General features: G+C 43.0%; 1 protein-coding gene across 1 annotated transcript in view; it reads right to left on the bottom strand.

Annotated features, from left to right (window-relative positions):
• CDKL1 (cyclin dependent kinase like 1) overlaps positions 1 to 27,943 on the bottom strand; it is a 52,469-nt gene that overhangs the window by 6,349 nt on the left and 18,177 nt on the right. Inside the window, exons 3-5 of the mRNA XM_088455367.1 lie at positions 16,368 to 16,489; positions 6,077 to 6,149; positions 58 to 148 (exon numbers count right to left, since the gene is read on the bottom strand). Coding sequence (XP_088311493.1) covers positions 58 to 148; positions 6,077 to 6,149; positions 16,368 to 16,489 — 286 coding nt within the window. The remainder of the gene's footprint in view (positions 1 to 57; positions 149 to 6,076; positions 6,150 to 16,367; positions 16,490 to 27,943) is intronic.

Genomic DNA, 27,943 nt, shown 5'->3' with positions numbered 1-27,943 from the left:
ATACAGTAATAGGCTGGTCCCGGCACACCACTCTGTTCATTTTGGCTTAGTACTCACTTAATATTCTGGCAAATCCGAAATCACACAGCTTGATGACCGCGTGCTTGGTGATGAGGATGTTTTCTGGCTTCACATCCCGGTGAATGCACTGGTGGGAAAAAAAAGGGTCATTGTTCAATGTGATAACCGCATTTTATGAGTTTCCTCTATGAATTTGTATCTAGAGAGTTAGTGGTGCTGTCAGGGTCTTCCCAGTAGCTAGTACCTCATGACATACACACAGGCTCTGCGATCAGCATTACTGTGTACTATGGTAGCCAAACACTGCTGATTTTCCTGTGCACCTTTATGGATTGCGTGGCACGCTCTGATGCTGATGGTCGCAATGTACCATTCCATAACGCATACAGCAGCCACTGCACAGTACTGAATCCCCCTCCCCCTGCCATGCTTTTATGCCCAGATCACCAGAATGAACTGCTAGTTACGGAGAGACCAGAGTTCATGTATAAAACCATTTACAGGAATCCAGTTTGGGAACTTTGGAGAATTCTCTTTTGAGGGAAATTGAACAAATCAGAAGTGGGCATTCTTCTACTCTCCTGCTGATTGTACGGAATATCAGGCAAACGAGAATAGCAGCGCAGGGAGGTGGCAGAGCTGCTTGTAGTGCCCCTAATGCCACAGCATAACGTAGTTATGCGAGTCACAATCTCGACAGCAGAATGCCGGCTAGGGATTTACTGATGCCTATAATAACCCCGACACTGGAATCCAGGACGACGCATGCCTGAACAAGGCAAGTCCAGGGCGCCCATCCTGTTAGCTGCGGGGGAGGGGGGAGGTTTAGGGCAGTTAGCGGGGTTAGCGTTAGGTTGGGGGGGGGGTGTTGGGGTTAGGCACCCCTAACGGGAAGGATTAGGCACCCTCAGGGAGAGGTTAGGGTTAGGCGCCCCCCTGGGAGGGTTAGGTTTAGGGAGTGGTAAGGGGGGGGGTTAGGATTAGGCACCCCCGGGGAGAGGTTAGGGTTAGGCACCCCCCTGGGAGGGTTATGTTTAGGGAGCAGTAAGTGGGGTTAGGGTTAGGCACTGGGGGGGGGGGGAGGGGGTTAGGGTTGTCTGTCTCTATCTGGTTTTTAATCCTGTCGGGCAGCCACTGTCGAGATTTGAACCCTATTCCCATAGATCTGATGGATGCGCTCAGCATCCAATCAGTATTTAGAATGGCTCTACATACCATAGGTCCCACTAGTCCTGTGGCCTGTTCTAATCACTACACTATGGTTTGTGGTGAATAGTATAGAACAAATTAAATCTTATGAGTACTTTATTTAATTGGAAAAAAAAACAAAAACACATTTATTACTAAACTGTTTTGGGATAATGAGTCTTTTTTTTTTTATCCAATACTTTATTTAATTTTTAAACATACATACAATAATTTAAAAAAAAAAAAAAACATAATAAAAATATCAGTAAACAAATTGGTATGAAATAAATAGAAATAATGTGTGGTCTCAATTCTTTACTACACAATCAACAAGTGTGAAGTTCCTCCAGTGTCAAAGTTCAATACAAAATCATAGTCATTACATATTACAACAGGTGTGACTTGCAATCCAGGTAAAATATAGGGACATTCAGCTAGAAAATCATTTACAAATAGAAGAAAAATGATGTTGCCTATGCAAAGACATATCTACCTAATGGTGCGTACACACGGTACGATTTTAATGAATGATAACTTTATCGATCAACAATAAATCATTCAGATCGTTCATTTTTATGTAGCGAACGACTAACGATGCGCGTTCCCGCATGGACGATAAAGATATCTATGGTCGTCCGTACATGCAGGCCAACTTGGACGATTTCAACATGATTTGCATGTTAAGAGATGACCACTGAAATATCTATCATAGATATCTATCAGTGTGTACACCCAATATCGTTTGCTCTGCACTACACAAAGTTGAAGGGAAATCTATCAGCGATATTGTTAGTTGTGCAGATTGTACCGTGCGTATGTACCATTACTCCACCAGTAATATACATATTAGATCGAGATACCCCTCCCTCCTGACAATTGTAAGGCCATCTTGCCCAGATGTCAAAGTATTTCTTCTCTGTTTTTCTAGCCACATATACATATTTCTCATGTGCAGCAACTGTATTACCCAACGAGAGCCATGACCCTAAGTTTGGGCTAGTTGTTGCCATCCGCTCCTTTGCTATACGGATAATGCGTCTTTCAGCGCAGTATGTAATTCCATCTGTATTAATATGCAATCGCTATTCCCAAATCCATTTTTTTTACCAGTATTTGTAGGAAAAAAGCATTGCATTATATCACCATAAAGAGTCCAAATACATTTTATTTTTAAAGCTGTTAAGCCCAGAAATAGCATTTCACCAAGATATCTTCATTTAACACTAGGATCAGAGACCAATGGCGCTGCACAGAACTTTACTGCCTATCAACTAGACTGGAAATAAATGCCGAATAATCCATTGCTATGCAACATCGGGGAATTGCCTCTGACCTCAGCAACAGAGGAGTTAAGCCTTTGACGGACCTAAAGCTAGAAGAACAATTAGCTAAAACATGAAGCCAGCAATTGGAATGATCAAAGCCAGAGACAGGAGTGTCACAGGAGAGATTAGTGCAAGATGAGACAGAAGACTGGTGTAACCTACCTAGAAATGCTAATTGCTTCTATATTTGGCTATGTAATGGCTGTTGGGAGGGAGATGAAAAGCAGATTGCACTAGGGCTGTCATGGGCCCTCTAGGTGTGTAAAGCACAGGACAGGCATGAAATTGTATCTTCCCTAAAAGGGGCTCTTGAGAGCCTGGCTGCAAGACATCATTTGGAAGGAACCATTTATCACATGGAGATAGCAGCCAGCAAAACAAACACAACACAACACGACACAACACAACACACACACACACCTCAACGGCAGAGCAGCCTCAGTCAGGCACACAGTACAAGGCCCTGCATACACAGACTTTCTGGGGCAAATCACAGCAATGAAGGGAAAACAATGAAGGGAAAATGTATTGCAGTGTACATGAGCAAGGCTTTAATGAGAGCATTGAAAAATACAGCATAGCAGAGCATGTTACAGTAAGACACAGATATTTGGTATGGCAAAAAAAAAAGGCTATGCACTTTGCACCATGAAAGCAAATACATATAGAGCATTGTGCAGTGAAAAAGATTTAAAATTCTAGAACATGTGGTATAGTATAAATTAGGTATTTGGGGGTCTATTTACTAAGCTGTGTTAGGAGATAAAGTGAACGGTGATAAGGTACCAGCCAATCAGCTCCTAACTGCCATTTTTCAAACACAGCCTGTGACATGGCAGTTAGGAGCTGATTGGCTGGTACCTTATCACAGTTAATTTTATCTCCTAACACAGCTTAGTAAATAGACCCCTTGGTCTCCAAAGCCTATAACCAAAACACCTCCAGAATATGAATATAACTCCCAAGCCCCTGGGAGCACAAATAAAAATATTGCAAAGTTGAAATGAAGTTTGCTGTAACTGCTCCCACATTGCGTGCACGGAACCAAGCTCGCCGGGACGTAGTTGTACGCATCCCCGCTGGCTGGATCTACCCATCTGTAGGCTTGGTTTGATACCCGCCATCATCAACTGAGCACACTTGCCCAGCCCCATCCTCGGTGCAAAACATATGTATTGTCTCGCTTCAACATAACTATACTATCCTTTTCCCCACAAAGCGTTGCTCCACGCGTCTGCTGCTGCTCCACCCTGTCTGTCTCTACACTGTGGCCTGTACATTACAAAGTGCAATATAAAATATTTCCACTAACTTACCAAGTCATTAATATTGCCACAACATACTTCTCTTCACTTGTCTCATATCCCCAGGTAACTCCGCTCTGACCAAGAGCTGCTCATCTTATACCACACTCATTACCAGCTCAAATTCCCAGTTACAGGACATTCCAGACTGCATCCCCTCTGTTGAATTACCTATCTCGTACAGTCTTTCCCCTAGCCTCGAAGCGTTTCCCGATGCCTCACCTCATCAGACAAGCTCATCAAATCCCTTATACCTTTCCTAGGCTTGTCTCCTGGGGGTGTATTTACTAAAGTGAAAGTTTTAGAAGTGGAGATGTTGCCTATAGCAACCAGATTCTACTTAACATTTAACTAGCACCTTCTAGAAGATAATAGCTAGAATCTGATTGGTTGCTATGGGCAACATCCCCACTTCTAAATACTCTCACTTTGGCAAATACACCCCCTGGATTACCAGCCCTCTATAGAGTTCACACAAAACTTACATTTATTCTCTTTCTGTGACTTCTAAACCAACATTGCTGTGTGACTGATCACTTAGCCCTACTAACCACTTCATCCCATTGCAATCTGACCAGACCAATTTGCAATCTCTGACACATAGGGGTCTATTCATCATACGATAAATGGCCCTTTCCGCACATATAGGTTACTGGGCTATTCATCAACAGGGGTCCGATATTCAGCAAACTCCGAAAACTGAAGATGGTGCTTGTTCTCGGAAACAAACTCCGAAAACTTTCTGACAGCGCTTGTTCTCGGATCCCTGTTCCTTCTTATGGGAAGTAGTTCCGGAGATGCAAAGATGGATCCGTGTGTATCCCTCCGCTGCCTCCTCACTACCTCCATGGCGGCTTTGCGCATGCGTGACCAGAGATCATGCATGCATAGCCGACGACGGGGACACTAACCATGGGGACAGCTGCTTTTCGGAGCATCTGTCCCCACACCAGAGCAATGATGAATTCTTCCGATGTCACGCTTCCCCGCTGCGAGCTGGATATTTCATAATCGGGGGCCATGCGGCCTTCGATGATGAATAGGCCCCATAATCACACATATCAAACACTTTCTCCTATGGATTGTAAGCCTGCAAGTTGTTTTATTACAGTATTTGTTCCCAACTGAAAAGCAATGTGGAGCATGCTGGTGATATAGTAGTATATATAAATAAACAATACATCAGACGTAAATGTTCAGCCATACAGTATGTCATAATCTCCTACTATTCCGGAATGTCCATGAGCATCCCAAACTATTGGAAAACCTCCTGGACTTCCATGAAAGCGTTAATTTCTCCTTCAAGAGTACCACCTGCCTGCAAGGTGGGAGGAGCTACAAGCTGTGATGATGCAAATCCTGTCACCAAGCCACACCCACCTCAGTGAACTCTGATTGGGCAGGGGGCATGACAACACATTTATCCTACACCTTTACTTCACACCTGCCCAGGGCCCTCCACATCTCCTGGAGGGCATATATAAAAAGTAAGCAAGTATGCCCCATGCCCAACCTATATAACTCAGAGTCTAGAAAAGTACATCACCATGCTTAGGGCATGCAGTCATTTATAGCTTCATTGCAGTGACCACACTTTCCACAAATACTCACAGTGGTCCCCGTTACCCACAGCGTGCAACAGCACTAATACGCCACAGGCACACAAACAACTCCATGCCACCACTTACTTACACATCGTGCCAACATACTCTGCATGATGTGAGGGCAGACTGTACAGTCTGAGCCTTGGCACAACTTCAATGATATTGTTCTTACTTTGCACGCTGGATATACTGTAAATCCCACTAGGCGTTCTTACTGAATACTGAGAATTGTCACTTCATGCTGGGAATAATATGCTGGCGATTGTTGAAAATAGCAGACTGATCATTGCAGGCTATGTTATTGCAATTGCGTGAAAATTTACGGGAGCCCAAAGCCCATTTCGGTGAAGTTCCCAATGAGTGTGGTCCTAACAGTTGTGGCTTAGTAGGAGCTTAAAACATGGTGGTCCAAGTAGTAGCCTAGCAAATGTTTTTGGGCCGCCCAGTATGGACTCCGTTAAACAAAATAACTATTTGAACAGCATTCCTCCTGCAATCACATAGTTTTTAGGGCCTTCTTCATGGAAAAACTTGGACAGCGCAAGTGAAAAAAAAAAAAAAAAACCTATCAGTTCTGTCCCAGATTTAGGTTTCAGAATACAGTAACATTACACACAGACAGCTGTATACTTACGTTGTGCTTGTGGCAGAAGTTGACTGCTTGCACTGTCTGCCAGGTTATACTCTTGACAAGATGCTCCGGCACTCTGCAAAAAAATAGGAGGTAACAGTATGAATAGATAGATCAGCTTAACGGGGTATGATTGGGGGGTGAGGGTTGGAGACCGAGCTGGTTAGCACGAACGAGAAGAAAAGTAGCCTCAGTGCATCAATGACCATAAGGCTGGGAATTCAACATCATGAAAGTGCTGGATAATACACCAGGTAAAGCAACATGCTAAGCTAGCTGAGCAACGGATGGAGTGCCAAACAGTGCAAGATTATCAATGGAGGGTGCAGCCCTGGTACCTCTTTATATCTTAAGCCCATAAAATCTTCCAGGAAACAAAAACATTAAGAGATTTGTAAGTCAAGGTTTCTAACAAATGTGTCGATAAAAAAAATAATTAGATTTTTTTTTTTTTTTTTTTTTTTACTTCAGCAATTTTTTAAATACATTTAGACAGAGAGAGGCTATACGTCAGTGTAAAGCACTAATGTCAGATGATGGGTGGGAATCGGTATGAAATACCTACCCTCGGGGGTATCTAACCCTAACCTCCCCCTCCCCTAGCCTAACCCTGGGTGGGAATCGGTATGAAATCCCGGCAGTCGGCATGCCTGCTGTCAATATACTGACAGCGGCATCCTGATGCTCAGGATCCCAACAAGGGTCTGGTAAGAATAGTAACCCTCCCCCCTTCTCCCGGTAACCCTCCTTTCCTGCAGCCTAACACTAACCCTCCCCAGCTTGCACCCTAACCCTCCCCTCTTGGTGTCTTACCCACCCACGTGGGTACCTAACCCTAACCTCTCCCTCCCCTAGCCTAACCCTAACCTTCCCCCCGTGACGCCTAACCCTAACCTTCCCCCCGTGACGCCTAAACCTAACAAGCCCCGCTATACTTACAATCGGCATCCCGGCTGTCGGGATTCCGACGCTGAGATGTCCACTACTGTCGGTATTCCGGTGCCGGTCTTCTGGCCGGACAGTGGCATTTCGGCACCGGGATTTTGTCAGCCGGGTTGCCGGCTGTAGGTATTATTACTACAACCTGATGGGCGATAGGCCAACCCTAGGCCGGCTTTACCTCAGGGATGCAGTGAGCCCTTGTTTTAGAATCTGGAGTCTAATGAGCCATCATATTTATTCATGTAGTTATTCATATAGCGCACACATATTCCATAGCGCTTTACAGAGAATATATATTCATTCAAGTCAGCCTCTGTCCAAGTGGAGCTTACAATGGGATCCGGTCAAAACACTGACTGCCGGGATCCCGTGCACCCCATGTACATGCACACGCACTAGGGTTACTTTTTTTTTTTCAGAATTAATTATACTACATGTATGTTTTTGGATTGTGGGAGGATTCACGAGTACCCGGAGGAAACCCACTCAGACGGGGTGAACATACAAACTCCACACTGTGAGGGCCTGGGTGTGAATTGAACCCACAAGCTAAGTGCTGTGAGGCAGTAATGCTAACCACTACGTCAGGCGTGCTGCCTGTTATTGCAAGAGGCGTTTGTGGAACATTTATATTACCTCCCATTTTCCTTACTAATGTGGGCGACAGATTTTTGTTAATGGAAAATTGTTGTATAAATTTGGGTGCGAAAAATAAAAAATGATGACACAAGTGACTATTATTACACAGTAGATTGAAGCCTGGCAGTGAGGTAATAGAATATAGGCAAGTGTCCCCTATATTAACCCATTCCTGACCTCTGGCCACTTATTGAATTGAGCTGCCACAGAAACAGACAAAAGGAGAGGGCTGAAATGAATTCCTTTCCTGTCATAAAACTGCACACAGGATGGGCTGTAAAGCAGACGTCAATTCAAGCCTGGCTCATAAATACCGCAGGCCTCCTCTCCGAGTTTAACCACTTACATGCTGGGGGATTAATAAGGCACATATTCATTAAAAAAGATAAATGGTGAAATTGCTGTATACAGGGCTGTACAAATAAATAAATAATGAACGTAAGTTTTAGAATGCACAGTATAGAAACAGCCTTAAAGTAGAAATAAACCCCATATTTTTATTTGCAAAATACACATCATAGTGGTGAAATACGGTTGGTTTAGTGTCACCCTTACATTTCTACTACAGCTCAGTGAAAAGAAACAGTTGACCCCCACATCTCCGCTACAGGCATTGGAGGCCCCTCCTGCAATTTTATGAGTATTCCCGATGAGATCTCATTCAGGGCAATAAAGTGAAGACATCAATGGCCCAAAACAAAACTGACAAGATGTCAGTCACTCTCTGACTGTTTGGTTAGATAAGCTCCCAAACCCCTAACATAGCAACCAGAAGAGTATAGTATATTATGGCAGTATAGTATGGTAGACATTTAGTTACAGCCAGGGGCATTTTAAGAGAGGAGAGGGCCCCTCCTCTCTGAACCACTGCCCCCCCCAAATAGGACATTTTTCTGCGCACGTCCTCCCGAAAGAGGTATGTGGTTTTATGACACATTGCGCCAAACAGTAATGCCCCTTATACATTGTGCCACACAGTAATGCCCCTTATATCAAATTATGCCACATTAATGCCCTTACACATTAGGCCACACACATTAAAGCCTCTTACATTTTAACCCCCCGCCCCGCCCGTGTCCCTCCAGCAGCCTCTCACCTTGTCCCCCTGTGTCCCTGCATCAACAGGTGTGGATATGGAGTCGCAGGCAGCCCTCGAGAGACACAGCGCCGCTGTCATTCGAATCTGGCGCTGGTCCCAAACCTACTGGAGCTCACGGATTGGCTCGCGACCGGCGCCACATTAGAATTACGTCACGGCGGCGATGCGTCTCTCAAGGGCTGCGGGCTCCAAATACACACCTGCAGCCACCCAGGCCCTATGTCTCCTCTACATAAAAGCAACAATCCCTTTAAGGGTCTCCTCAGAGGCTTACACAAAACATTTGTGAGAGAATATTCAGTCTTACCTGGGACACAAGTGTCTAGGGTGCAAAAACAAGGCCGCAGTGAGAGGCCCAAAGCTAGGCTGACAGTCAGCACTTATAAAGCAGCATTGTACATCTGCGTCAATGGTTGCATCCACTGCACTGACTACTCTCTTACCAGACAAGGGAGGAACCCGCTGCAGTAATGGGGATTAATTGTCAATTAGAGACTAAGCATTGCCAAGTCTAGGGTGACACTTAAAATGGTGGTAAATGGATGGAAAAAGGTTACTCTTTCGGAAGAAATGTGGTACTCCCCCTCCTCTGCGTCCCCCATTATCAGAACTCAACCGCAGGATCAACACTTTTTAAAGGAAGGAGAGGAGCTGTCCATGCAGCAGAGTCCTGGAAGGGACATTCAAGCTGTCAGGCGGCTGGCAGTGTATAGTGAGTAGTGACATTGGACAAAAGCCACGCCAATCCAAAATGAAGACTCATTCCCTCCACCTCATTCTAAGCTATCATACTGCAATCCTAGCACTGCCTACAGTTCTAGTGGCAGAGTGGGCTGTTGGTACTTGAAGTATCGGCAAGCCTGGACTTGTGTCAAACAGTTTTACGGAAATCCCACAAACAGACGTAACGTCTGCAATAAAGCTCTATATACAGGTAGCTAAATGCTATTTATGTGCAAGAGGAGGGGGGAATCAATGTTGTAATTGTTTAATATACATATGGTGCAGCAATGAAGTTCTGAGGAATATTCCTTTCCCTATAATACCTTTGTTTGTTTTGGTAACTGTTACTTCAGATTTAAGATTAGCAGAGCTTGTTCAGCAAATTAACAAGCACTTAACCTGCATTTAGCTGAACCTTAGCTACTTACTATAAGGATTTCCTGGCTTCATCTGTGTTTTAAGCAGCGCAAGAGTCTTAAATGTCACTGAATCATATAATCTTATGAGAACAGGATCAGTTGGAGATAAACTGTTACGTGCAATATGTTTAGACACGTGTTGTGGGATGATATGTAATTAACGTAAGGTTTGCGGAGAGAGAGTTACTGCATTGTTTCGCCGTCATTGTAGGCTCAGATACATACGAACAGGATGAGGGAGGTCAACAGAGGTTTAGCATCTCCAGCTCATATGAAAATAGAAATAAGGAACTAGAATTTACATTCAGGGATTTCACACTAAATAGTGTTTACCAGTTGATTCTGCACAGACTATGCCTTGGATGAAAAATCTTTGATTAAACACCCCTCCTCCAAATGCTAACCCTCACTCTCTATCTTTGTCCAAACTGCCACCACCATGATTTGATTTCAAAGCAAACACTTTGCAGGAGTTGTTAGATTCTCCCGGCCTCGGCTCCCTTGCAGGAACCCTGCAGTGTGTGGCTCCAGCTTTTCTGCTAAAGCAATACGTGGCTCAATGGTGTGCTACTGGCTGTATATAGATGCAATAGCCTGGAGGTATTTTACAGTGCCCAAAACAGAAGAATGTTTACACAATAATAGCGGTATGTGCTACACCACCTGCCACATTTAAGAATTGTACAATGGACATAAAATACATATATAAATGGTTTAACACAATGCAATAAAATGCTAAATACAGTTGGAGAAGAAGGGGTGTCCAGCAGGCTAATACCCTATTTTCAAGGTTCTGACACCCATCGCTCCACAATCTCCCTGAAGCAGACTCTGCCAAATGGGGAAATCAAAGTCTGTTACATCTAGTCTTTGATTTGTCGCTCCTCAAAGATACTGTTTCTGGCATTTTGGGATCCAGATCCTGCTGTCTGCTTGGTTTGTTCTCCCTCTCCACAGTAGCCAATTCTAAACATATAAATTGGCCAATTTAGCCACATCTTCTGGAGATTTCAGGTTACATCACTAACCAAATTTGCATACCATAGGAGCTAGTACTCTATGATGCAGGCCCTTTGCTGTAGCAGCTGTTCCCAGAGCCATCAGTAGCCTGCAATGCATTACAGTCCTAATTTGTGGACCCAGAAGGGAGAGGGGCTTAAAGTGACATTCTCGGTCCACTGCCGGAGAGTGGCCATGCTTCAGGCAGATAAGGTTATATTTTGAGTGAACTGTAGGTGTGGTTATAACAAACTAGGGTTTATTTGTCCCGATTTACCGTAGACAAAGTTAGGAGCTAAGCTAAAACTCGCACTGAAAACATTTACATAACTTGAGAAATTTTGTAACTATACACAAGTGAAGATTTGGGCATTTTGCCTATGAACAATTCTCCTCCTGAATTCTCGGGAGTCCACCCGACTCTCGGGAAAGTAGGCCCACCTCCTGGATGATGATGCAATCCATGCCATTAGACCGTGACTTTGGCGGTGCAAAAAAAATAAGTGGATGCTGCCATTTTCTGGGCTGAACCAGCTAGACTGCGTCAGGAAAATAGTTTTATCCAACCAAATGGCTTCCTCTATTTTATATAGGTGACGGATACATTTTAAACTCAAACTCAATAAAGAACAGCCAATCTTTCCTATATGTAGATAAATATGTCACACATCAGTTACTGATTAATATATAGCTTGGGTTGATACTCTGACTCCCATTGCAATGCATCTCCACCTGCCAACGGATCAGAATGTGCAGGTCATTCAGGACAAAGAGGGTTACAGGACACCAACCACAAGAAAGACATGAAAAACTTGAAACAGGAAACCGAATGTGATTTTTGGTTTGTGCTTTAATCTCCAATATACGCAGCCACTCCCGCACTCCTTATCATGCTCATTTATTACACTGATAAAGGAAAGTCAACAATAAGGACACACCGCTGTTTACACAACGTCCTCAATTAATCAGCCACATGCAAGACCTTCATCCAATACAAGACCTTCTGAGGAAATGTATCAAATATTACCATAGCACCAAGTCACTCTGCCGGACTGTGGCCAATAAATTAGAATGAAGTATCGTTAGCACAATGCTGAAAGCAAACAGCAAACAATGAACGCTGACAGCCAGCCCTACAAATGCCGGTTACTTAACAGGGGGGCGTTTCAGAGAGGGTCAAAAATGGGCCCCCAATGACGAGCGCAAAAATGTCATACTGAACAATTTTGCTGAATACTGATGCACTATATGGGATGTTACTAGATTTATAAATTCCTGGGATTATTTTCAGTATTCTCATGTCATTGCTTTAGTCTTCATTATCAAAATTGTATATTATAAGGAATATGTAAATTATCATGGATAGTAGAAGTCCCCTTGGCCTCCACCCTCAGTGACTGTTAATATCAATATAATTAACTTTAGGAATGGTCTTATCCCTTTGATCTGTACGCATGTATATTTATTCTCTCAGGTTCCTAATTTTATTCACTAGTATAAAGTTAGTAAATACAGCATACAGATGTGTCCTTACGCCTTACACATCTTTGCTGCAGTCGCGCTAAAAAGCCTCGCTCGGCGCACAAGGTTCCGTCATTTTAATTTTTTTTAAATGCGTTTAAGTAGCATTGTGATGTGACTAGGACACACCAGCAGATTGTGCTAATTAATTTGCTATATGACACTTGTATATCTGTGTGCAACTAATGCTGGGTATACGCTGGCGAATATATCATGGGCGTGTCGTGGGTGTGTACCAGGTAAATGTCTGAACAACGTTTGTTCGCAGACATATAGCATTGGCTGTGTGGCACAGCCAATGGCCGATATATCGGCACATTGTGCTGTGTCTACAGGTGGTCACCCGACTGCCCATACACTTGCTGCAGAGGCAGCCGGTGACTGACATCACAGTTGGGCGGGCACATTTAAATGTCCGCCCAGTTGTGATGTCAGGCACAACACATCGGGCCAACGATTGTGAAGTCTGTATGCACTTACCAATTATCAGATAGGATGGCGGGTCAGCCGGTCGGCCGATCCGTCGTCCTAGTGTGTACCATACTTGCTGACAATCAGCTCCAGCCTTCCGGGAGGGAGCTGATTGTCGGCTAACAGCATGGGGCGGGGACGGCCATTGACGTCACATTTAGGGCGGAACCGGGGCGGGACTGCGCGATTGCGTCATCGTGACCCCGCCCCCTCTTCACAATGCAGTTATTTTCTAGTTTTTTCTGGGGCGAAGGTCGGGAGGGTCACAGGCTTCCGGGAGGCTTGCCTGCCTTTCCGGGGGGCCGGGTGCGGCACCCGAAAATCGAGAGGGTAGGAAAGCCTGGTGTGTACCCAGCACGAGTCTGTAGCGGCGGCAGCTTTTTCCATTCCAAGTTCTATTATGGTTCATATACAGAAACAGGTGTGCACAGATAAACAAGTGTCACATATCAAATTAGTTAGCACAGTCTGCTGGTGCACCATAAACTCATCTAATTGCGGCTTAGACGTTTTTCGGCAAAAAAAAAAAAAAGGAAGACGCCAGACACTAGCAGAGTAGCCTCTGTTCTAGGAAATAGAGGCAGTCTCCACCCCGAAATGGCAGCAGACTGTCAATCACTGACGGTCTGCTTCTGTACTCCGTGTGGGATCGCAGACCTGTACTACACATGCGCAGTAGGGGTCAGTCGCATGCTCAGATCCCAATAATCGTGAACCTGCGTAATTCTTGTTTCTGCACCCGCAACTGAATCACCCCATGAAATCACTCTGCAGACAACAATCGAAGACCATGAGGAGTATTCAATATGGGAGTGAAAAGTCCATGCTGGACTTTTCGCTCCACATCGGAGCTTTTCCTGGGATCAAGTATCGGGCGCATGCCCGCTTTATCCCCGTATTCAATTAAAAAGCTACGGAAACGGGAGCCGGTGAAATAGGATCGGCGAAAAAAAACGGGATTTACCTGGAATAAATTATAGGACTCCCATAAATCTGTCAAAACATGGGGGATCATTATGGGTAACCCCGTCTTAGCCTGCAAATGAAAGTCGGGTTTTAAATAGCGGCTGCAGGTGTTTTTTCTCAACATTGAAGAAGTGATGCAGAAGAGCACTTAGGTTATTTTTTTTGTTTTTTTTTTAAGTGGTCCCATCAAATTTGGGGTACATGAAAATGGGTACTAGCATATTTTTATGTCCCCAAGTAATTTTTTAAAAAATCTGCAAAAATGCACCTGCCGCTAATAATCTATTCTAGAATACACCTGCCGCATACTTGCAGAATAGCCCTGAACCTATATCCCTATTTTTAAACACTTTTTCCTTTTTTTTTTTTCACCCCAATTTTTAAATTCATTTTTTGGGGTGTCCCTTTTTTTTAAACTTATTTTGACACAGTTATTTTTAAAATGTCATTCCCAGGGGTGCTGGCTATTTTTTTTTAAGCGTGCACCTCTAAACCCCAATTATGCTCTTTTTTTCGCCACCTATTCAGTGGTGAAAAGTTATCCCCGTTCTTTTTCAAAGACTTTTCAAACCTGTGAAAAGTCTTTGAAATTGAATATGGGGATAATCGAAATCGGCGAAAATGACGTCATCAGCGATAATTTATCGCCGATTCCAACATTTTCGCTCCAAATTGAATACCCCTGATAGTCTAGCAGGGCTGCTATCAGGGAGGAAAATGCTGGGACTGGAGTCCTGTTCCCGGACAGAAGGGCACGGTGTGGCTGCGATCAATCTCCCCTGCTGTTTGTAATCTCCGTATTTAAAAAAAGTGTCCCAGTTTTATGGGCTTGTGTGCCAGTGTGTGGCCCTGACAAAGTTCAAACCTAGGCAAAAACCTAATCCTGGACAAACTACAACGCCAAGCCATATTTGGTGGAGCTAGTTCCAAAACTCTGGCCAAGGATCGCAACTGCAATTGCAATAACGATTATGCCCACAGTCTCACTACGATAGTATGCAACTCCATTGCAATCGCTATGCCTCCACAGCACAACATAAGGATACCCACTTCACACACATCCGTAATGTTTAGCAAAACCGCGAAACCATCAGTAACATCGAGTACCATCGCAGCCTCACGCACACTTGCCCAAGGTCAGACCTTACTCAGGAATTGCTAACTTCATCGCACACGTATGGCATCGCAGTGGCTGATTGATGCACGCCCCTGCAATGGCGTTCAAATGCACTGGCACGCCTGCATTTCGCCGACCACCCCCCCATCACCACCCACAAATGGCACTTCCTGTCAATCATTCTGCGATGGGTCTGCATAGTCCCGATCGTAGTGGCTGGTTCGCGCGCTGCTATGCATATGCATGCGCAGAACGCAACAATCGGCCGATTGCGTGCGGAATCGCGGTTGCGATCGGTAGTAAATCAGACCCACTGTTCACATGTCACAGCTAGCTGCAAAAAAAATTACATATTACATCTTCCATTTTCATTTGACAGCGCCGCAGGGTGAAAGTTTAAGAACTGGTGGCCATCTTAGCTGTGTGGCTTTTGTTGCTGGCCACACCCTCCCAATAATAATAAGGTATTTAGATGTGTTTACATTGTAAAATATGGGCAATAAAGACATGTAACTTTTCATGTCACTTTTTAGAAAAATAAATCTAAAATGCTATTAATTAATGGAAATGGGTTTTTTTAACTTGCGGATGGGAGTGACAAGTGCTTTTTCACCAATATTTTAAGAACTTGTATATACACACTTATAAAATTACAGGCTATACATTTACAAATACTACAAGCACTTTTATTTGCTGACATTCACTTGCTGGCTATCATTTTTTCTTCATTAAAAAAAAGTTGCAGAATTCAACCCTGTGACAGCATATAACAGCCTCCTATACTGTGCCTATGGCCGCTAATAGCCTCCTACATTATCCAGCTATCTTATTTGCCATTTTGGGGGGGGGGGGGGGGTTCAGGGTGACTTCCCCACTCTTTCGTGCACTTCAGACATTGAGGAATTACCATGCGCTGTCAGAGTGGTGCCAGTTACTTGATGTTTCTAAGTGAATAGCGTGAGCAGATCCAATTTTACTGCCAAAATTATCCTGAAATATGCGCAGAATATCAAGATGAGACTTTACAGTACAGAACTAGCGGCTAAATGTATCCGACCCTTAAAGCTACGGTTCTGCTTTCTGGAGGAGAGGAACCACTAGCTCTCCTAAATTAATTGAACTGCTGGGGAGAAGAGGAGATGGAAAACCCTCATCTACTATGAAGAGGGTACTGAATGAGATAGGCCGTTTGCAAAACCAGCGATGCTCCCAGCAAACTTTCCAACCAGTGTAGTATATATTACGTTTCCCTTCTACATGAATTGAAGTAGTAGACTAGTCATGATTAATGTTATACTCAAATATTCCACCAATAAATCTCTATTGCTTGTGTGTGCCGGCAGGTCAGACTGAGGATGTATATGTACGTCATCAGTGTAAGCCTTATTCTCTACTCACCCCCGTGGATGGCGGTCCAGCTCATGGAGGACGGTGTGGTCACAATATTCGAAGACCAAATGTAGCTTTCTCTTCCGTCTGAAGACCTCCAGGAGGTTCACAAGATTAGGATGCTTTAATTGCTGTACAAAAGAAAAAGAAAATAAGGCAACATAGCATACGGATAGAGGTAAAGTGGATAATGGGCATACAGGGTTTATTTTGTTTACCATAGGTGAAGAGCCACAGTCAGGCTTGTTTTGCAATTTTTTGTCCTCCCTATTCGATGGGAAGTCTCTCAGATTAGGGTGCTCTAGGGAGCGTATGCAATTTTCCTAAAAACAAAAAACCACTTACCCACTTGGAAGGTAGGTGAGGATTTAGTGAAAACTAGTCGCAGGGGGCGTGATGACAATTGGCATGAATATACGCTGCACTCCAAATGGCTTAACCAAGTCACACCCACCTCTTCTTTTCATAATACAGCTCATCATCCGAGGAGTGCCCCAGAATCCCCAGGCCATAACACATACTTTGCTATGGGGCCAGGCTGTGCCAGTACAAAAATCCTAACTATGTGTGATGATCAGTAACATGCAATAAAAGGTGGCAGGCCTGAGCAAGTGATGCACCTTCCGAAGTTTAGTTGACACTTAGTGGGGGATATTATGATATATCAAACCTTCTAAAGAGGACAATTGGAGAAGGAACCATAGCAACCAATCAGCTTCTAGTTATTTTATAGAATGTACTAGATAAATGATAGCTAGAAGCCGATTGGTTGCTGTGGGAAACACCTCCACTTGTTCTCCTTAGACAGTTTGATACATCTCCCCCACTTTTCTTTTGGCCACGCACAAAAAAAACATCTCACAGACCTGGTCGAAAAAGATTGTGGACTAGCCAGGTACTTTGTAAAGTTATTCTCACTTAATATACTTTTATTTTTTATTTATTTTTTTTAGACAGGAGAGCACTTCCTCAAGACAGCCCTGTTTATATTGTTACATCAATCATTTACACAGAGCCATACCAAGCATTCTACTAATCATCATTGTATACAAAACATATTCGGTTTGCATTTAAAAAATATATAAATATATATATATATATATATATATATATATATATTTATTAAGCCTCAAGACTACAGTTCAAAATGTGTTATTCCACAACAGTATTTATGGCGCTAAACAAATAAATGCTGGAAACTAAACAGATTTCTTTTTGAATGCTCTTACTTGTGCAAAAATTTTCGCTTTCTGTATCAGGTTTGCAAATCACCTCAGGGAGTGTTAGGTAAAGGCTGTGGGTTGGAGGTTAGAGCTAAGCTGTGTGGAGGGGGGAAGGTTAGAGTCAGGCGCTAGGGGGAGGGTTAGGGTTAGGAATAGGGGGAGAATACTCACCCAAACCACCACGCCATCAAACGTCTGCACTGGAAGTGATGGTCACATGACCGCTGGGACCCAGAAGCAGAACTGGAGCCACAGCATCCGATGGGACAAGGTAAGTGACCACTGGGCCACCGGGGACGTTAGGACAACATTCGATCATATCGACATATCAGCCATGTAGACATGATTGTCAACATGCTAAGCCTGCTGACATATCGGCCATGTGTACATTCTCGTGTACAGCCGTGGCGAAAAGTTTTGAGAATGGCACAAGTATTGGTTTTTACAAAGTTTGCTGCTTCAGTATTTTTAGACCTTTTTGTCAGATGTTACTGTGGTATACTGAAGTAAAATGACAAGCATTTCAAAAGTGTCAAAGGCTCTTATTGTCAATTACATTAAGTTTATGCAAAGAGTCAATATTTGCAGTGCTGACCCTTCTTTTTCAAAACCTCTGCAATTCGCCCTGGCATACTGTCAATCAAATTCTGGACCACATACCGACTGATGGCCGCCCATTCTTGCCTAATCAATGTTTGGCGTTTGTCAGTCCTCTTGAGGATTGACCACAAGTTCTCAATGGGACTAAACCACAATTGAACAATTTGAAGATTTATTGCCTGATGTTAGGATTTCCCAATTTAGCAATGTGCGCCCATACATTACAGATCTTTTTCAGTGATCTGCAGGGCGAACTGCAGAGGTCTTGAAAAAGAAGGGTCAACACTGCAAATATTGACATTTGCATAAACTTAATGTAATTGTCAATAAAAGCCTTCGATACTTATAAAATGCTTGTCAATTTACTTCAGTATACCACAGTAACATCTGACAAAAAGGTCTAAAAACACTGAAGCAACAAACTTTGTGAAAACCAAACCTTGTGTCATTCTCAAAACTTTTGACCACGGCTGTAGACCTGATGCAAGTTGACATGATAACTGTCGACCTAACATACCACACCCGATCCTTGTAATAAAACACAAGTTTGATTTCAAACAGATTTTAAGCAGCTTTTCATTAGTTTCTATGGTCAAAGGAAAAAACTAGACTTCAGCACGAGCCCCACCCACACACCCAAAATATACTTTAGATATTTTTTTCGTATTGGAAATTATGCATTTCTTTATTGGTTTACTTTTAGACTATAATTTGTTACTTGCCAGGAAACAGAACATTCAGGTTATTTCTTTTTTTTTTTTTTTTTTTTTTTTAAGAATTCCTGCGATATTTTTTGTTTCAATACATTTATAATATTCACATTATACCTTTAAAATAAACTAGTCAGTGGAACTCAAAATTCTGTGTTTGCGCAAACACTATAAGAGTTTAAAATTAAAACCCATGTATTTTCCTTGTGCCATGCATTATGTTTTTCCTACTGAACAAAGACGTTACGAAAAAAATAAATAAAAAAAAAAAAAACATACATCGGTGGGACAATTTCACTTCTATTCCTACATCACGGGAAGAGGTTTAATACTGTGTACTAAAAAAGTCGCACAGTAGGTTAGGATTTCATGGTATAATGCAAGGAGAGATGTACATGACCCATGTCACAGAGGCAATAGGAAAACATCAACTAATACCTCCATAATCAAAACACAAACAGGGGACTGAAAGGCCAGGCTTTACTGCTGCTCGCAGGACATACAAACAGGATTTCTCTCCATCTCTAGCAAACGCTGCTCCAGCAGGTATTGTTGGTTACAACTCAGCGTTCACTAAATATTTGCTTTCTTACAGGTCTGTAAAGGGAGGATCAGAGCATCTTAGCTACACAAACACGTTGGCAGATAGTGCCTGGCATTCCAAGGATCAATAAACAGAGGTTGTTACTATTTACTGAGCGCAGGGAAAACACTTCTCAAGCAGGTCTCCACATGTTAAACTAATACTGATAAAAGCCCCTGGGCATTCCAAGCTGCCACTCTCTGGCGTGGGATAAAGACGACAGACCGGTGACAATTTTACAAGCTGCAATAGACAGGACAGGCGGTGGCCTGATAATAAGGACAAGGTATTACAAACATCTAATTATTCTCTATTTTTTCTTTTATTTCTTGTATCAGAGCAAACACAGAATGGGCAATAAAAAGAATCACATTAAAAGAACATAACATACGTGCGGGTATACAGCAGCAAATATATATATGTTCCGAATACAGTATTAAACAAAACATTAAAGTTGTGTAGCAGCGAATAACGGAACACAATAACAGGTGCTGGCAGCCACCCCACTCCCCACCCAAGCAGTGACAAGGCGCTACCTCTCCCACCATAGTGAGATGTGTACCATGGTGACCATAATTTGTGAAATTTGGGCAAAGTTCCTCTGGCTGTATACAAAAATCTCTCGTGGGTAACAGTATCATTGACTAAGGAGACCCAGCTGTGAAAAAGAGGAGGCTCAACCCCTGAGCCATGGCCCTGCTATAACAACCTTGGCCGGGGATAGCAACTTACAAATATACTTACAGGTTATGATTTTAAACAATTCCTCAAGGAAGAAACCAAAAAGAGATATAAGCTGGCCAAGGGGGGACAAATCAGGTAGAGTAGTATGGACATAGTCCCACATCTGGTTCCAAAAAAGGTGCACAGCCTGGCACTCCCAGAGGAGGTGCCAGAAAGTTGCCTCAGCCGACCCACATCTACGGCATTTGGAATTTGCCCAAAGTCCCATATTAAAAAGAATGGGTGGAGTAGAATATATTCTATAAAAAAAAACAAAAAAAATGAAGCTATTGGTAGCGAACACAGGCGCTGTTCATCCACAAATCGGCTTCTCATCGAGGCCTTAGCGTAGGGGTTCCTAAACTTGGTCCTCAAGGCACCCTAACAGTTCAGGTTTTAATGATATAATGGTGGGGGGTCTCTCCCTTAGGTGAACAAACCAAACTGTATTAACTCCGTTGGAGTTTCTCATTTTTTGGAAATGTAAAAGGACCCATATGACTAAATGTGCCAAATGAGCTGCCAGATAATACAAGCGAAGATCAGGCAAGGCCACATCACCATCACCCTTGGGCCTTCATAGAGTAGAGAGTTTAATTCTAGCCTTCCTGGTCATCCCAAACAAAAGAGGGGAGTAGGGAATTTACCTGAAACACGTGCTTGGGGATATACAGTTTGTGGGGGAATCTTGCAGTCTATAAAGATATTTGGGTTGCATAATCATTTTTTACAAATTTACCCTGCCAGTGAAATTAAAGGATAGTTTCTTCCACAAGTGTATTTTCCTGTCTGACCTCACTCAGGAATTGCTAACTTCATCACACGCTGTGAGTACTCAAGCTGCGTATGGCATGGCAGTGGATAATTTATGCACGCCCCAGCAACGGCGTTAGAAAGCACTGGCACGCCTGTGTTTTGTCGACCCAACCCCTGTCACCACCCACAAATTTCACTTCCTGTCAATCACTCTATGATGGGTCTACGTACTCACGATCTCAGTCCCGAACGCAGTGAAGTGTTTGCGCACGCGCACTGCGATGCATACGCAGAACGCAACAAACGGCCAATTGCATGTGTAATCACAGTTGCGATCCTTGCTGAATCAGGCCCTTAGTCTTGAGGCGTGCGCGTTACCAAGACACCCAAATATTTAAAACAATCAGTCCATTGGAGAGAATGAGCCGGAGTAATTGCATACGAGTCAAGATAGCGGATTTACTCCAATTAATCAGAAGACCAGAATAAAGTCCAAATGTATTCACCGTTCTCAGCAAATTGTGCAAAGAAGCATCTGCCAGAAACCAAAGCATAGCATCTGCCTATAAGTAACAGAGTTAGCCATGTGCAATAAACATTGAAAGTAGGGTTACAATTGTGAGAGTGCTGGCTCCTTATTAGTTAAAAAACAAAAAGATTTTAAGAAAAACTACAGGAACAGTCAATAGCTCACAGAAATAAAAGTGTTTCCATTCAAATGCTACCATTCCAACCACATGCATAACTCATTACACTCATCCGATAGAACTCCTAAGCAGTTCCAAACTGACTTTCATGGTCCCATCACATATAATTCATTACAGCCATCCAAAAGAATTCCGAAGCAGTCAGGCAGTCATGGTCCCATCACACAACTCATTAACATTGTTCAATGTCCATATACTACCCATCTGATCTTCTCCCAACAAACCATGTCCACTTCTGGATCTCATCACATTGATCATCTCCATACAACTCATGCACATCTCATGGCAGCATCATTCCAATATCTCCAGGTCAACATCCAAAATTAGTTATCTCATACTCACTCATTCATTCCACATGATTTATTACCCCAATAGCCTTTCCACAGTCAATGAGACATTCTCCACACCTGAAATTTTTGGCTAATGTTATCATTTTCAACTCAATACATTCATTTACATTCATTATAGTATCTAGAACTAATTCCAACAACCTTAAAATTCCCCCATATCAATACTTTAAAAACCTGCTACCATCACCATTACTATCTTTACATAATCATTTCCACATCAAATGGCTCTTCCCATCATCACTGCTACATCCAATGTCATCATCCTTCCAATCCCCCCAATATTATTATCTTTACATCCAATGCCATCATCCTTCCAATCTCCCATCATAATTGTTTCTACATCCAATGCCATCATCCTTCCAATATCCCATCATTATTGTCTCTACATCCAATGCCATCATCCTTCCAATCTCCCAGCATTATTGTCTCTACATCCAATGTCATCATCCTTCCAATCTCCCATCATAATTGTTTCTACATCCAATGCCATCATCCTTCCAATGCCATCATCCTTCCAATCTCCCATCATTATTGTCTCTACATCCAATGTCATCATCCTTCCAATCTCCCATAATTGTCTCTACAGCCAATGCCATCATCCTTCCAATCTCCCATCATTATTGTCTCTACATCCAATGTCATCATCCTTCCAATCTCCCATCATTATTGTCTCTACATCCAATGTCATCATCCTTCCAATCTCCCATTATTATTGTCTCTACATCCAATGCCATCATCCTTCCAATCTGCCATCATTATTGTCTCTACATCCAATGCCATCATCCTTCCAATCTCCCATCATTATTGTCTCTACATCCAATGCCATCATCCTTCCAATCTCTCATCATGAATGTCTCTACATTCATCTTGGTGGCAGGTCCCAGCCATAGGTGCGACTGGGATACTGCATCTAATCCTGTTTTATCTGTGTACAGCTCATAGCCTCTCATTCCTGCTTGTCTGTGTGCTGATCTCATGTGCTCACTAATTAACTAGCTGTCTGTGTGGAGAGCAGGTGCACACATGCCTTTGATCAGGAAGTGCTCTCTCTAGGAATTGGTTCTGATTGGACCCTGCTTCCTTTAAGTTACAGCCAGCCCTTCACTCCATGTTGGTTATACTGTATCATTACCAGTGTATGTTTGCTGTGTTCAGTTCCTAAGTGCTTGCCGGTCTACTGAGTTCTTCTGTTAATGAATCTGTATCCTGTCTCCATTCAGTCCTGCACTATTATACTGCAGTCCTGTCTGTCTGCATTCAGCTTGTTACCTGCAGTGTTTTCCACCTCGCTGCCTCCTGTTTAGGATCCTGCCAAGACCATCTCAGCTGCTCGTGTCAACCCGGCGGTACAGACCGCACTCCAGTGACGTTAGTACGCTATACGGCGCACCAACACCAGTGACACTGGCCACTCTACTGGCTATCCAGCTACATCATCGGCACCTTTCCGCAATAATGGCACCTTAGCTGCACCATCGGCTCCTTAGCCGCACCATTCGTACTTTGGACTATGCTTTATATGTTCTTGCCTGTTTTTTGTGACAATAAAGTAACTTACTTTGATTTCATCCTACGTCTCCTGGTGTCTCTCTCCTTAAGGTATTCTGGTCATCTGGACCCCCAGACAACCGTAACACCTTCCAATATCCCATCATTATTGTTTCTACATCCAATGCCATCATCCTTCCAATCTCCCACCATTATTGTTTCTACATCCAATGCCATCATCCTTCCAATCTCCCCATCATAATTGTTTCTACATCCAATGCCATCATCCTTCCAATATCCCATCATTATTGTCTCTACATCCAATGTCATCCTTCCAATCTACTATCATTATTGTCTCTACATCCAATGTCATCATCCTTCCAATCTCCCATCATTATTGTTTCTACATCCAATGCCATCATCCTTCCAATCTCCCCATCATTATTGTCTCTACATCCAATGTCATCATCCTTCCAATCTCCCCATCATTATTGTCTCTACATCCAATGCCATCATCCTTCCAATCTCCCCATCATTATTGTCTCTACATCCAATGTAATCATCCTTCCAATCTCCCATTATTATTGTCTCTACATCCAATGTCATCATCCTTCCAATCTCCCATCATTATTGTCTCTACATCCAATGCCATCATCCTTCCAATCTCCCCATCATTATTGTCTCTACATCCAATGTCATCATCCTTCCAATCTCCCATCATTATTGTCTCTACATCCAATGTCATCATCCTTCCAATGCCATCATCCTTCCAATATCCCCATCATTATTGTTTTTACATCCAATGCCATCATCCTTTATGTCACCATCATTCTTTCCACTAGCTCCAACATGCCATCCCTTCCCAAAGGGTAAAATGTTACATGTGCGCCATTTATATAAAAAAAAAAAAAGCACACACAACTGTGCACCAGTATATTTAATGTTTGCAAAAGCTATTAAGTAAAAATACATATTAGTTTGACATTCAGTTTGAGTCAGACATGTACAATCTTGTATCTTAAAGCCTTTCAAAAAGGAGATGAATCCCTGATGAGTTAATTAAAAGTGCTGGATACCTTCATGTACACAGCTGAGCAGTGAGATAATTTATAATCGGATTGTGGAGGACCCTTGAGAAACAGACCTGGTAACTCTGATCTGCTTTATTAATCTCTAAAGACTGGCTGTACTTTCTTGCATTGGGAATTATTAAAGCTGTGTCACACACATTTCACGCATATTGTGAAGCCCTAGACTTCCTCACTTCAATTAATTGGCCAATTAACGAGAGCACCAAACAATTACTGCCAAAAACAGTAAAAAAAAAAAAAGTGCTTCGATTATATCGTATTAAGGACCTCATTCAGAGCCGCTTGCTCTGAATGTGGGCATTTTCTTGTTTGTTTGTTTTCCAGCTGCTTGCTAAGCTGTGGGAGGCCACCCACAACTTGTGCGAGCGGCCAGGAGACCGTCGCGACGAGAACCTGGGGTAGGCTCTAGCTACCGCAAGCCCAAGTGGACTTCCTGCTCTAATAGAGCAGGAAGTCCTCTACTAACATCACTAGTGATGTCAGTAACACCTCCCAACAAACGCCAGGCATTCCTAAGGGAACGCCTGCGTTTGTCTGGCCACCCCCCTACCCACCCACAAAATGGGGCGAGCTGTCAATCAACATCGACAGCCGCCCCGTCTTGTAGCGAGCCCCGTAGCGTTAACATCGAGTCGCTTGCGAGCGGCTTTGAATCGAGCCCTAGGTTCTATACCTGTGGTAAGGAATTACTCTAAAACTAACCGTGTGCGTTACAGTCTGATTTTTTTTTTAATCATTAGAGACAATTAATCCAGTACAATCAGATTTAGATGCCCAAAATAAACTGATAATATGCAGGTCTGTGGAGTCAGAGTTGAAAGTTTCGCTTACCAACTCCAAAGCCCTGATAATATAAACCATACTTGCCTACTTTTGAAAAAGCATTTCAGGGAAATTGTGAAAGCAGCACCTATGAGCGTGGCAGTAAAGTGGGCGTGTCCTGCTACATCTGAGAGGCGTGTCATAAACCTGACTTACATCCAAATGTAAATGATCCCAAAGCAGTTAGTAAGATCTACTTGTTGATGAAAACACACTGATACTCTTCAGATAATACATGTAGCCATAGGGATCATTGTACCTTATAACCAATGCAGGGAAATTATACTAATGATCCCATTTGAATGTATATATATCTCTGTTTTTTTTTATATAACAGCTTAATAATGGGGGTAAGGATGAAATGAGGGAGATTGCTAGACTCTTCAGGGAGACAGAGAGAATGCTACTATTTCAGGGAGTCTCTGACAATGAGGGAGATTTGGAAAGTATGGTATAAAATGCATTTAAAGGAAACATTTAATCAAAAAGAATAACTGGAATTTACTGTATAATATTATTAACAGTGGTCCAATTGTAATGTGTAATCTGCCTCATTTGAATACTGATGGGACAGAAGTACTGATTGCTCATGTGCAATGTTTGGGAACCAAAATAAGTGTTTACAATACAACAACCTGCCTATTGGACACTCAAACAGATTTAGGGGCCCCACTGAGGGTCCTAATTCACAGTGCAAAATAGTAAATGAAAGACTACTAAGCCATTACTAGGATGGAATGTTGCATTCAAAATTTTAGAAAAACAAACTACATCCAGAATAATCAGATACACGAGTTGGCAAAAAAACAAGAGGGAAATATCACAGGTATCAAGGGAAATAAACATTTGCAAAGCTAAGTGATGGTCAGCCGTGTGAAATTCAGGAAAGAGAAGACAATGAAACAGGCCAAACTGATCGAAACGCGTGTCTGATGGTAAACTGCGAGCTGACCTCCTACTACTTGTGGCTTCTGGTTTCCTGCGTCTGACCGGGCTTGTTTCCTCTGTGGGGTCTGCACCACTTGTATAACGTGCATTATTCTTCAACATCTAGTAAGCAGCCACTTTTACCATTTATGTGTTTACTGCCGATATCCATTTTTGGATGTTTTTAATGGTATTACTCTATGGAGTTTTTATATATCTTTCAACAAGGAAAGAAAAAGACATATTGAGGAGCCTATCTTTAAGTGATATCTAGGTGATATTGTCATTTAATACCAGTGTAGACCACCAGCCAGAAGGGGTGGGGGGGGAGGTCATATAAGGGGGATAAAGAGAACCTGATCATCCTATCTTTATATAAAATCTAGTAAGTGTACTACTAGGAGGGGTAATCCCCCGGAAATGTTACACTTACCAGTCACGTACCATCTCTGGGAAAAGAAAGCAGATCATACTATATTTGTTGTCCTCACTGGGTGTTCCTTTCTTGTAGTGACCGTAGTACGATATATAGGAGATCTCTGTTTTACATGCTTATATCATCATCCATATCCCAATGACACATCAACCAACAGAGAAAGAAGTTTAATCCCTCATTTGGATATTTCGGTTAAACTGGGCCTCATTATTGCCTATGTATTGGTTCACAAAAGCTCCTTCAATTGAAACGTTGTTGTTTTGTGGTTGGATTGAGTGGACTGGCCATAAGAGAGTGAGCTGAGCAAGGAAATTATCTGTTACTGTACGAAAGAGGTTTAGGTGTGTCCTCCTGTCCCCAGTGTCCAACACTGCAGAGCACTTTGCTGCCTTAAAAAATCTACTGTAAATTAATAAAATAATAAGCACAATAATAATACATAATAACTGCATGAACACAGGCAGAGAAATACAGAGTTTGAGTCGTGGTAGTAGTGTCTTATAACCCTTTCAGGCATATCGAGAATCCCGGGAATTTGGCCTGTCTCAGCCAAATTCCCGGGTAGCCGCGTATGTCTGAAAGCTACCTTCCCGGGTAGCCGACCCTTCAATCGACCAGGGTTTTTCCCGGGACTTAAGTCCCGGGAAATTACCCTGCTCATGTCTGAATGGTGCTACCCAGGAATTTACTACTCCCGGGCTGCACCAAGCAGCTTTTACATTGAGTTGGCAGCGCTGAGCGTCCTATAGGACGCTCAGCGCTGCCTCTCACCACCCCCCCGTGCCGGTGGCTGTGTCGCTGTAGTCAGCGACACAGGACCCCAACCGGACGCTGGAGAAACCCACATGCGCTGGAGACCACCGACTGGTCTCAGCAATAGCGGGCCACCCGCACTCCTGCTGGGACCACCAGGGCAATAAAAGAATTAAAACAAATAATTAAATAAAGAAAATCCAGCATTTTGATTGGCCGGCTTCCGGCAGCCCAATGATGACATCGATGACAATCAGCAGCAGCCGGAGAGGGTAGGAAGGTAGGCTAGGAGGAGCAGACGGAAGAGGAGAGGCAGGTAAGCAGAAAAAAATGGCTTAAGTCTGAAAGGGGTCTACCTGGGAATTTCCTGGGTAGACACTGTAGTGTGAAAGGGAGGTCTCGACCAAATACCCGGG

This window comes from Taudactylus pleione, unplaced genomic scaffold (genome assembly GCF_031769625.1).
Source record: "Taudactylus pleione unplaced genomic scaffold, aTauple2 ptg000652l, whole genome shotgun sequence".
NCBI lineage: Eukaryota > Metazoa > Chordata > Amphibia > Anura > Myobatrachidae > Taudactylus > Taudactylus pleione.
This window is presented reverse-complemented; position numbering and strand designations above follow the sequence as displayed.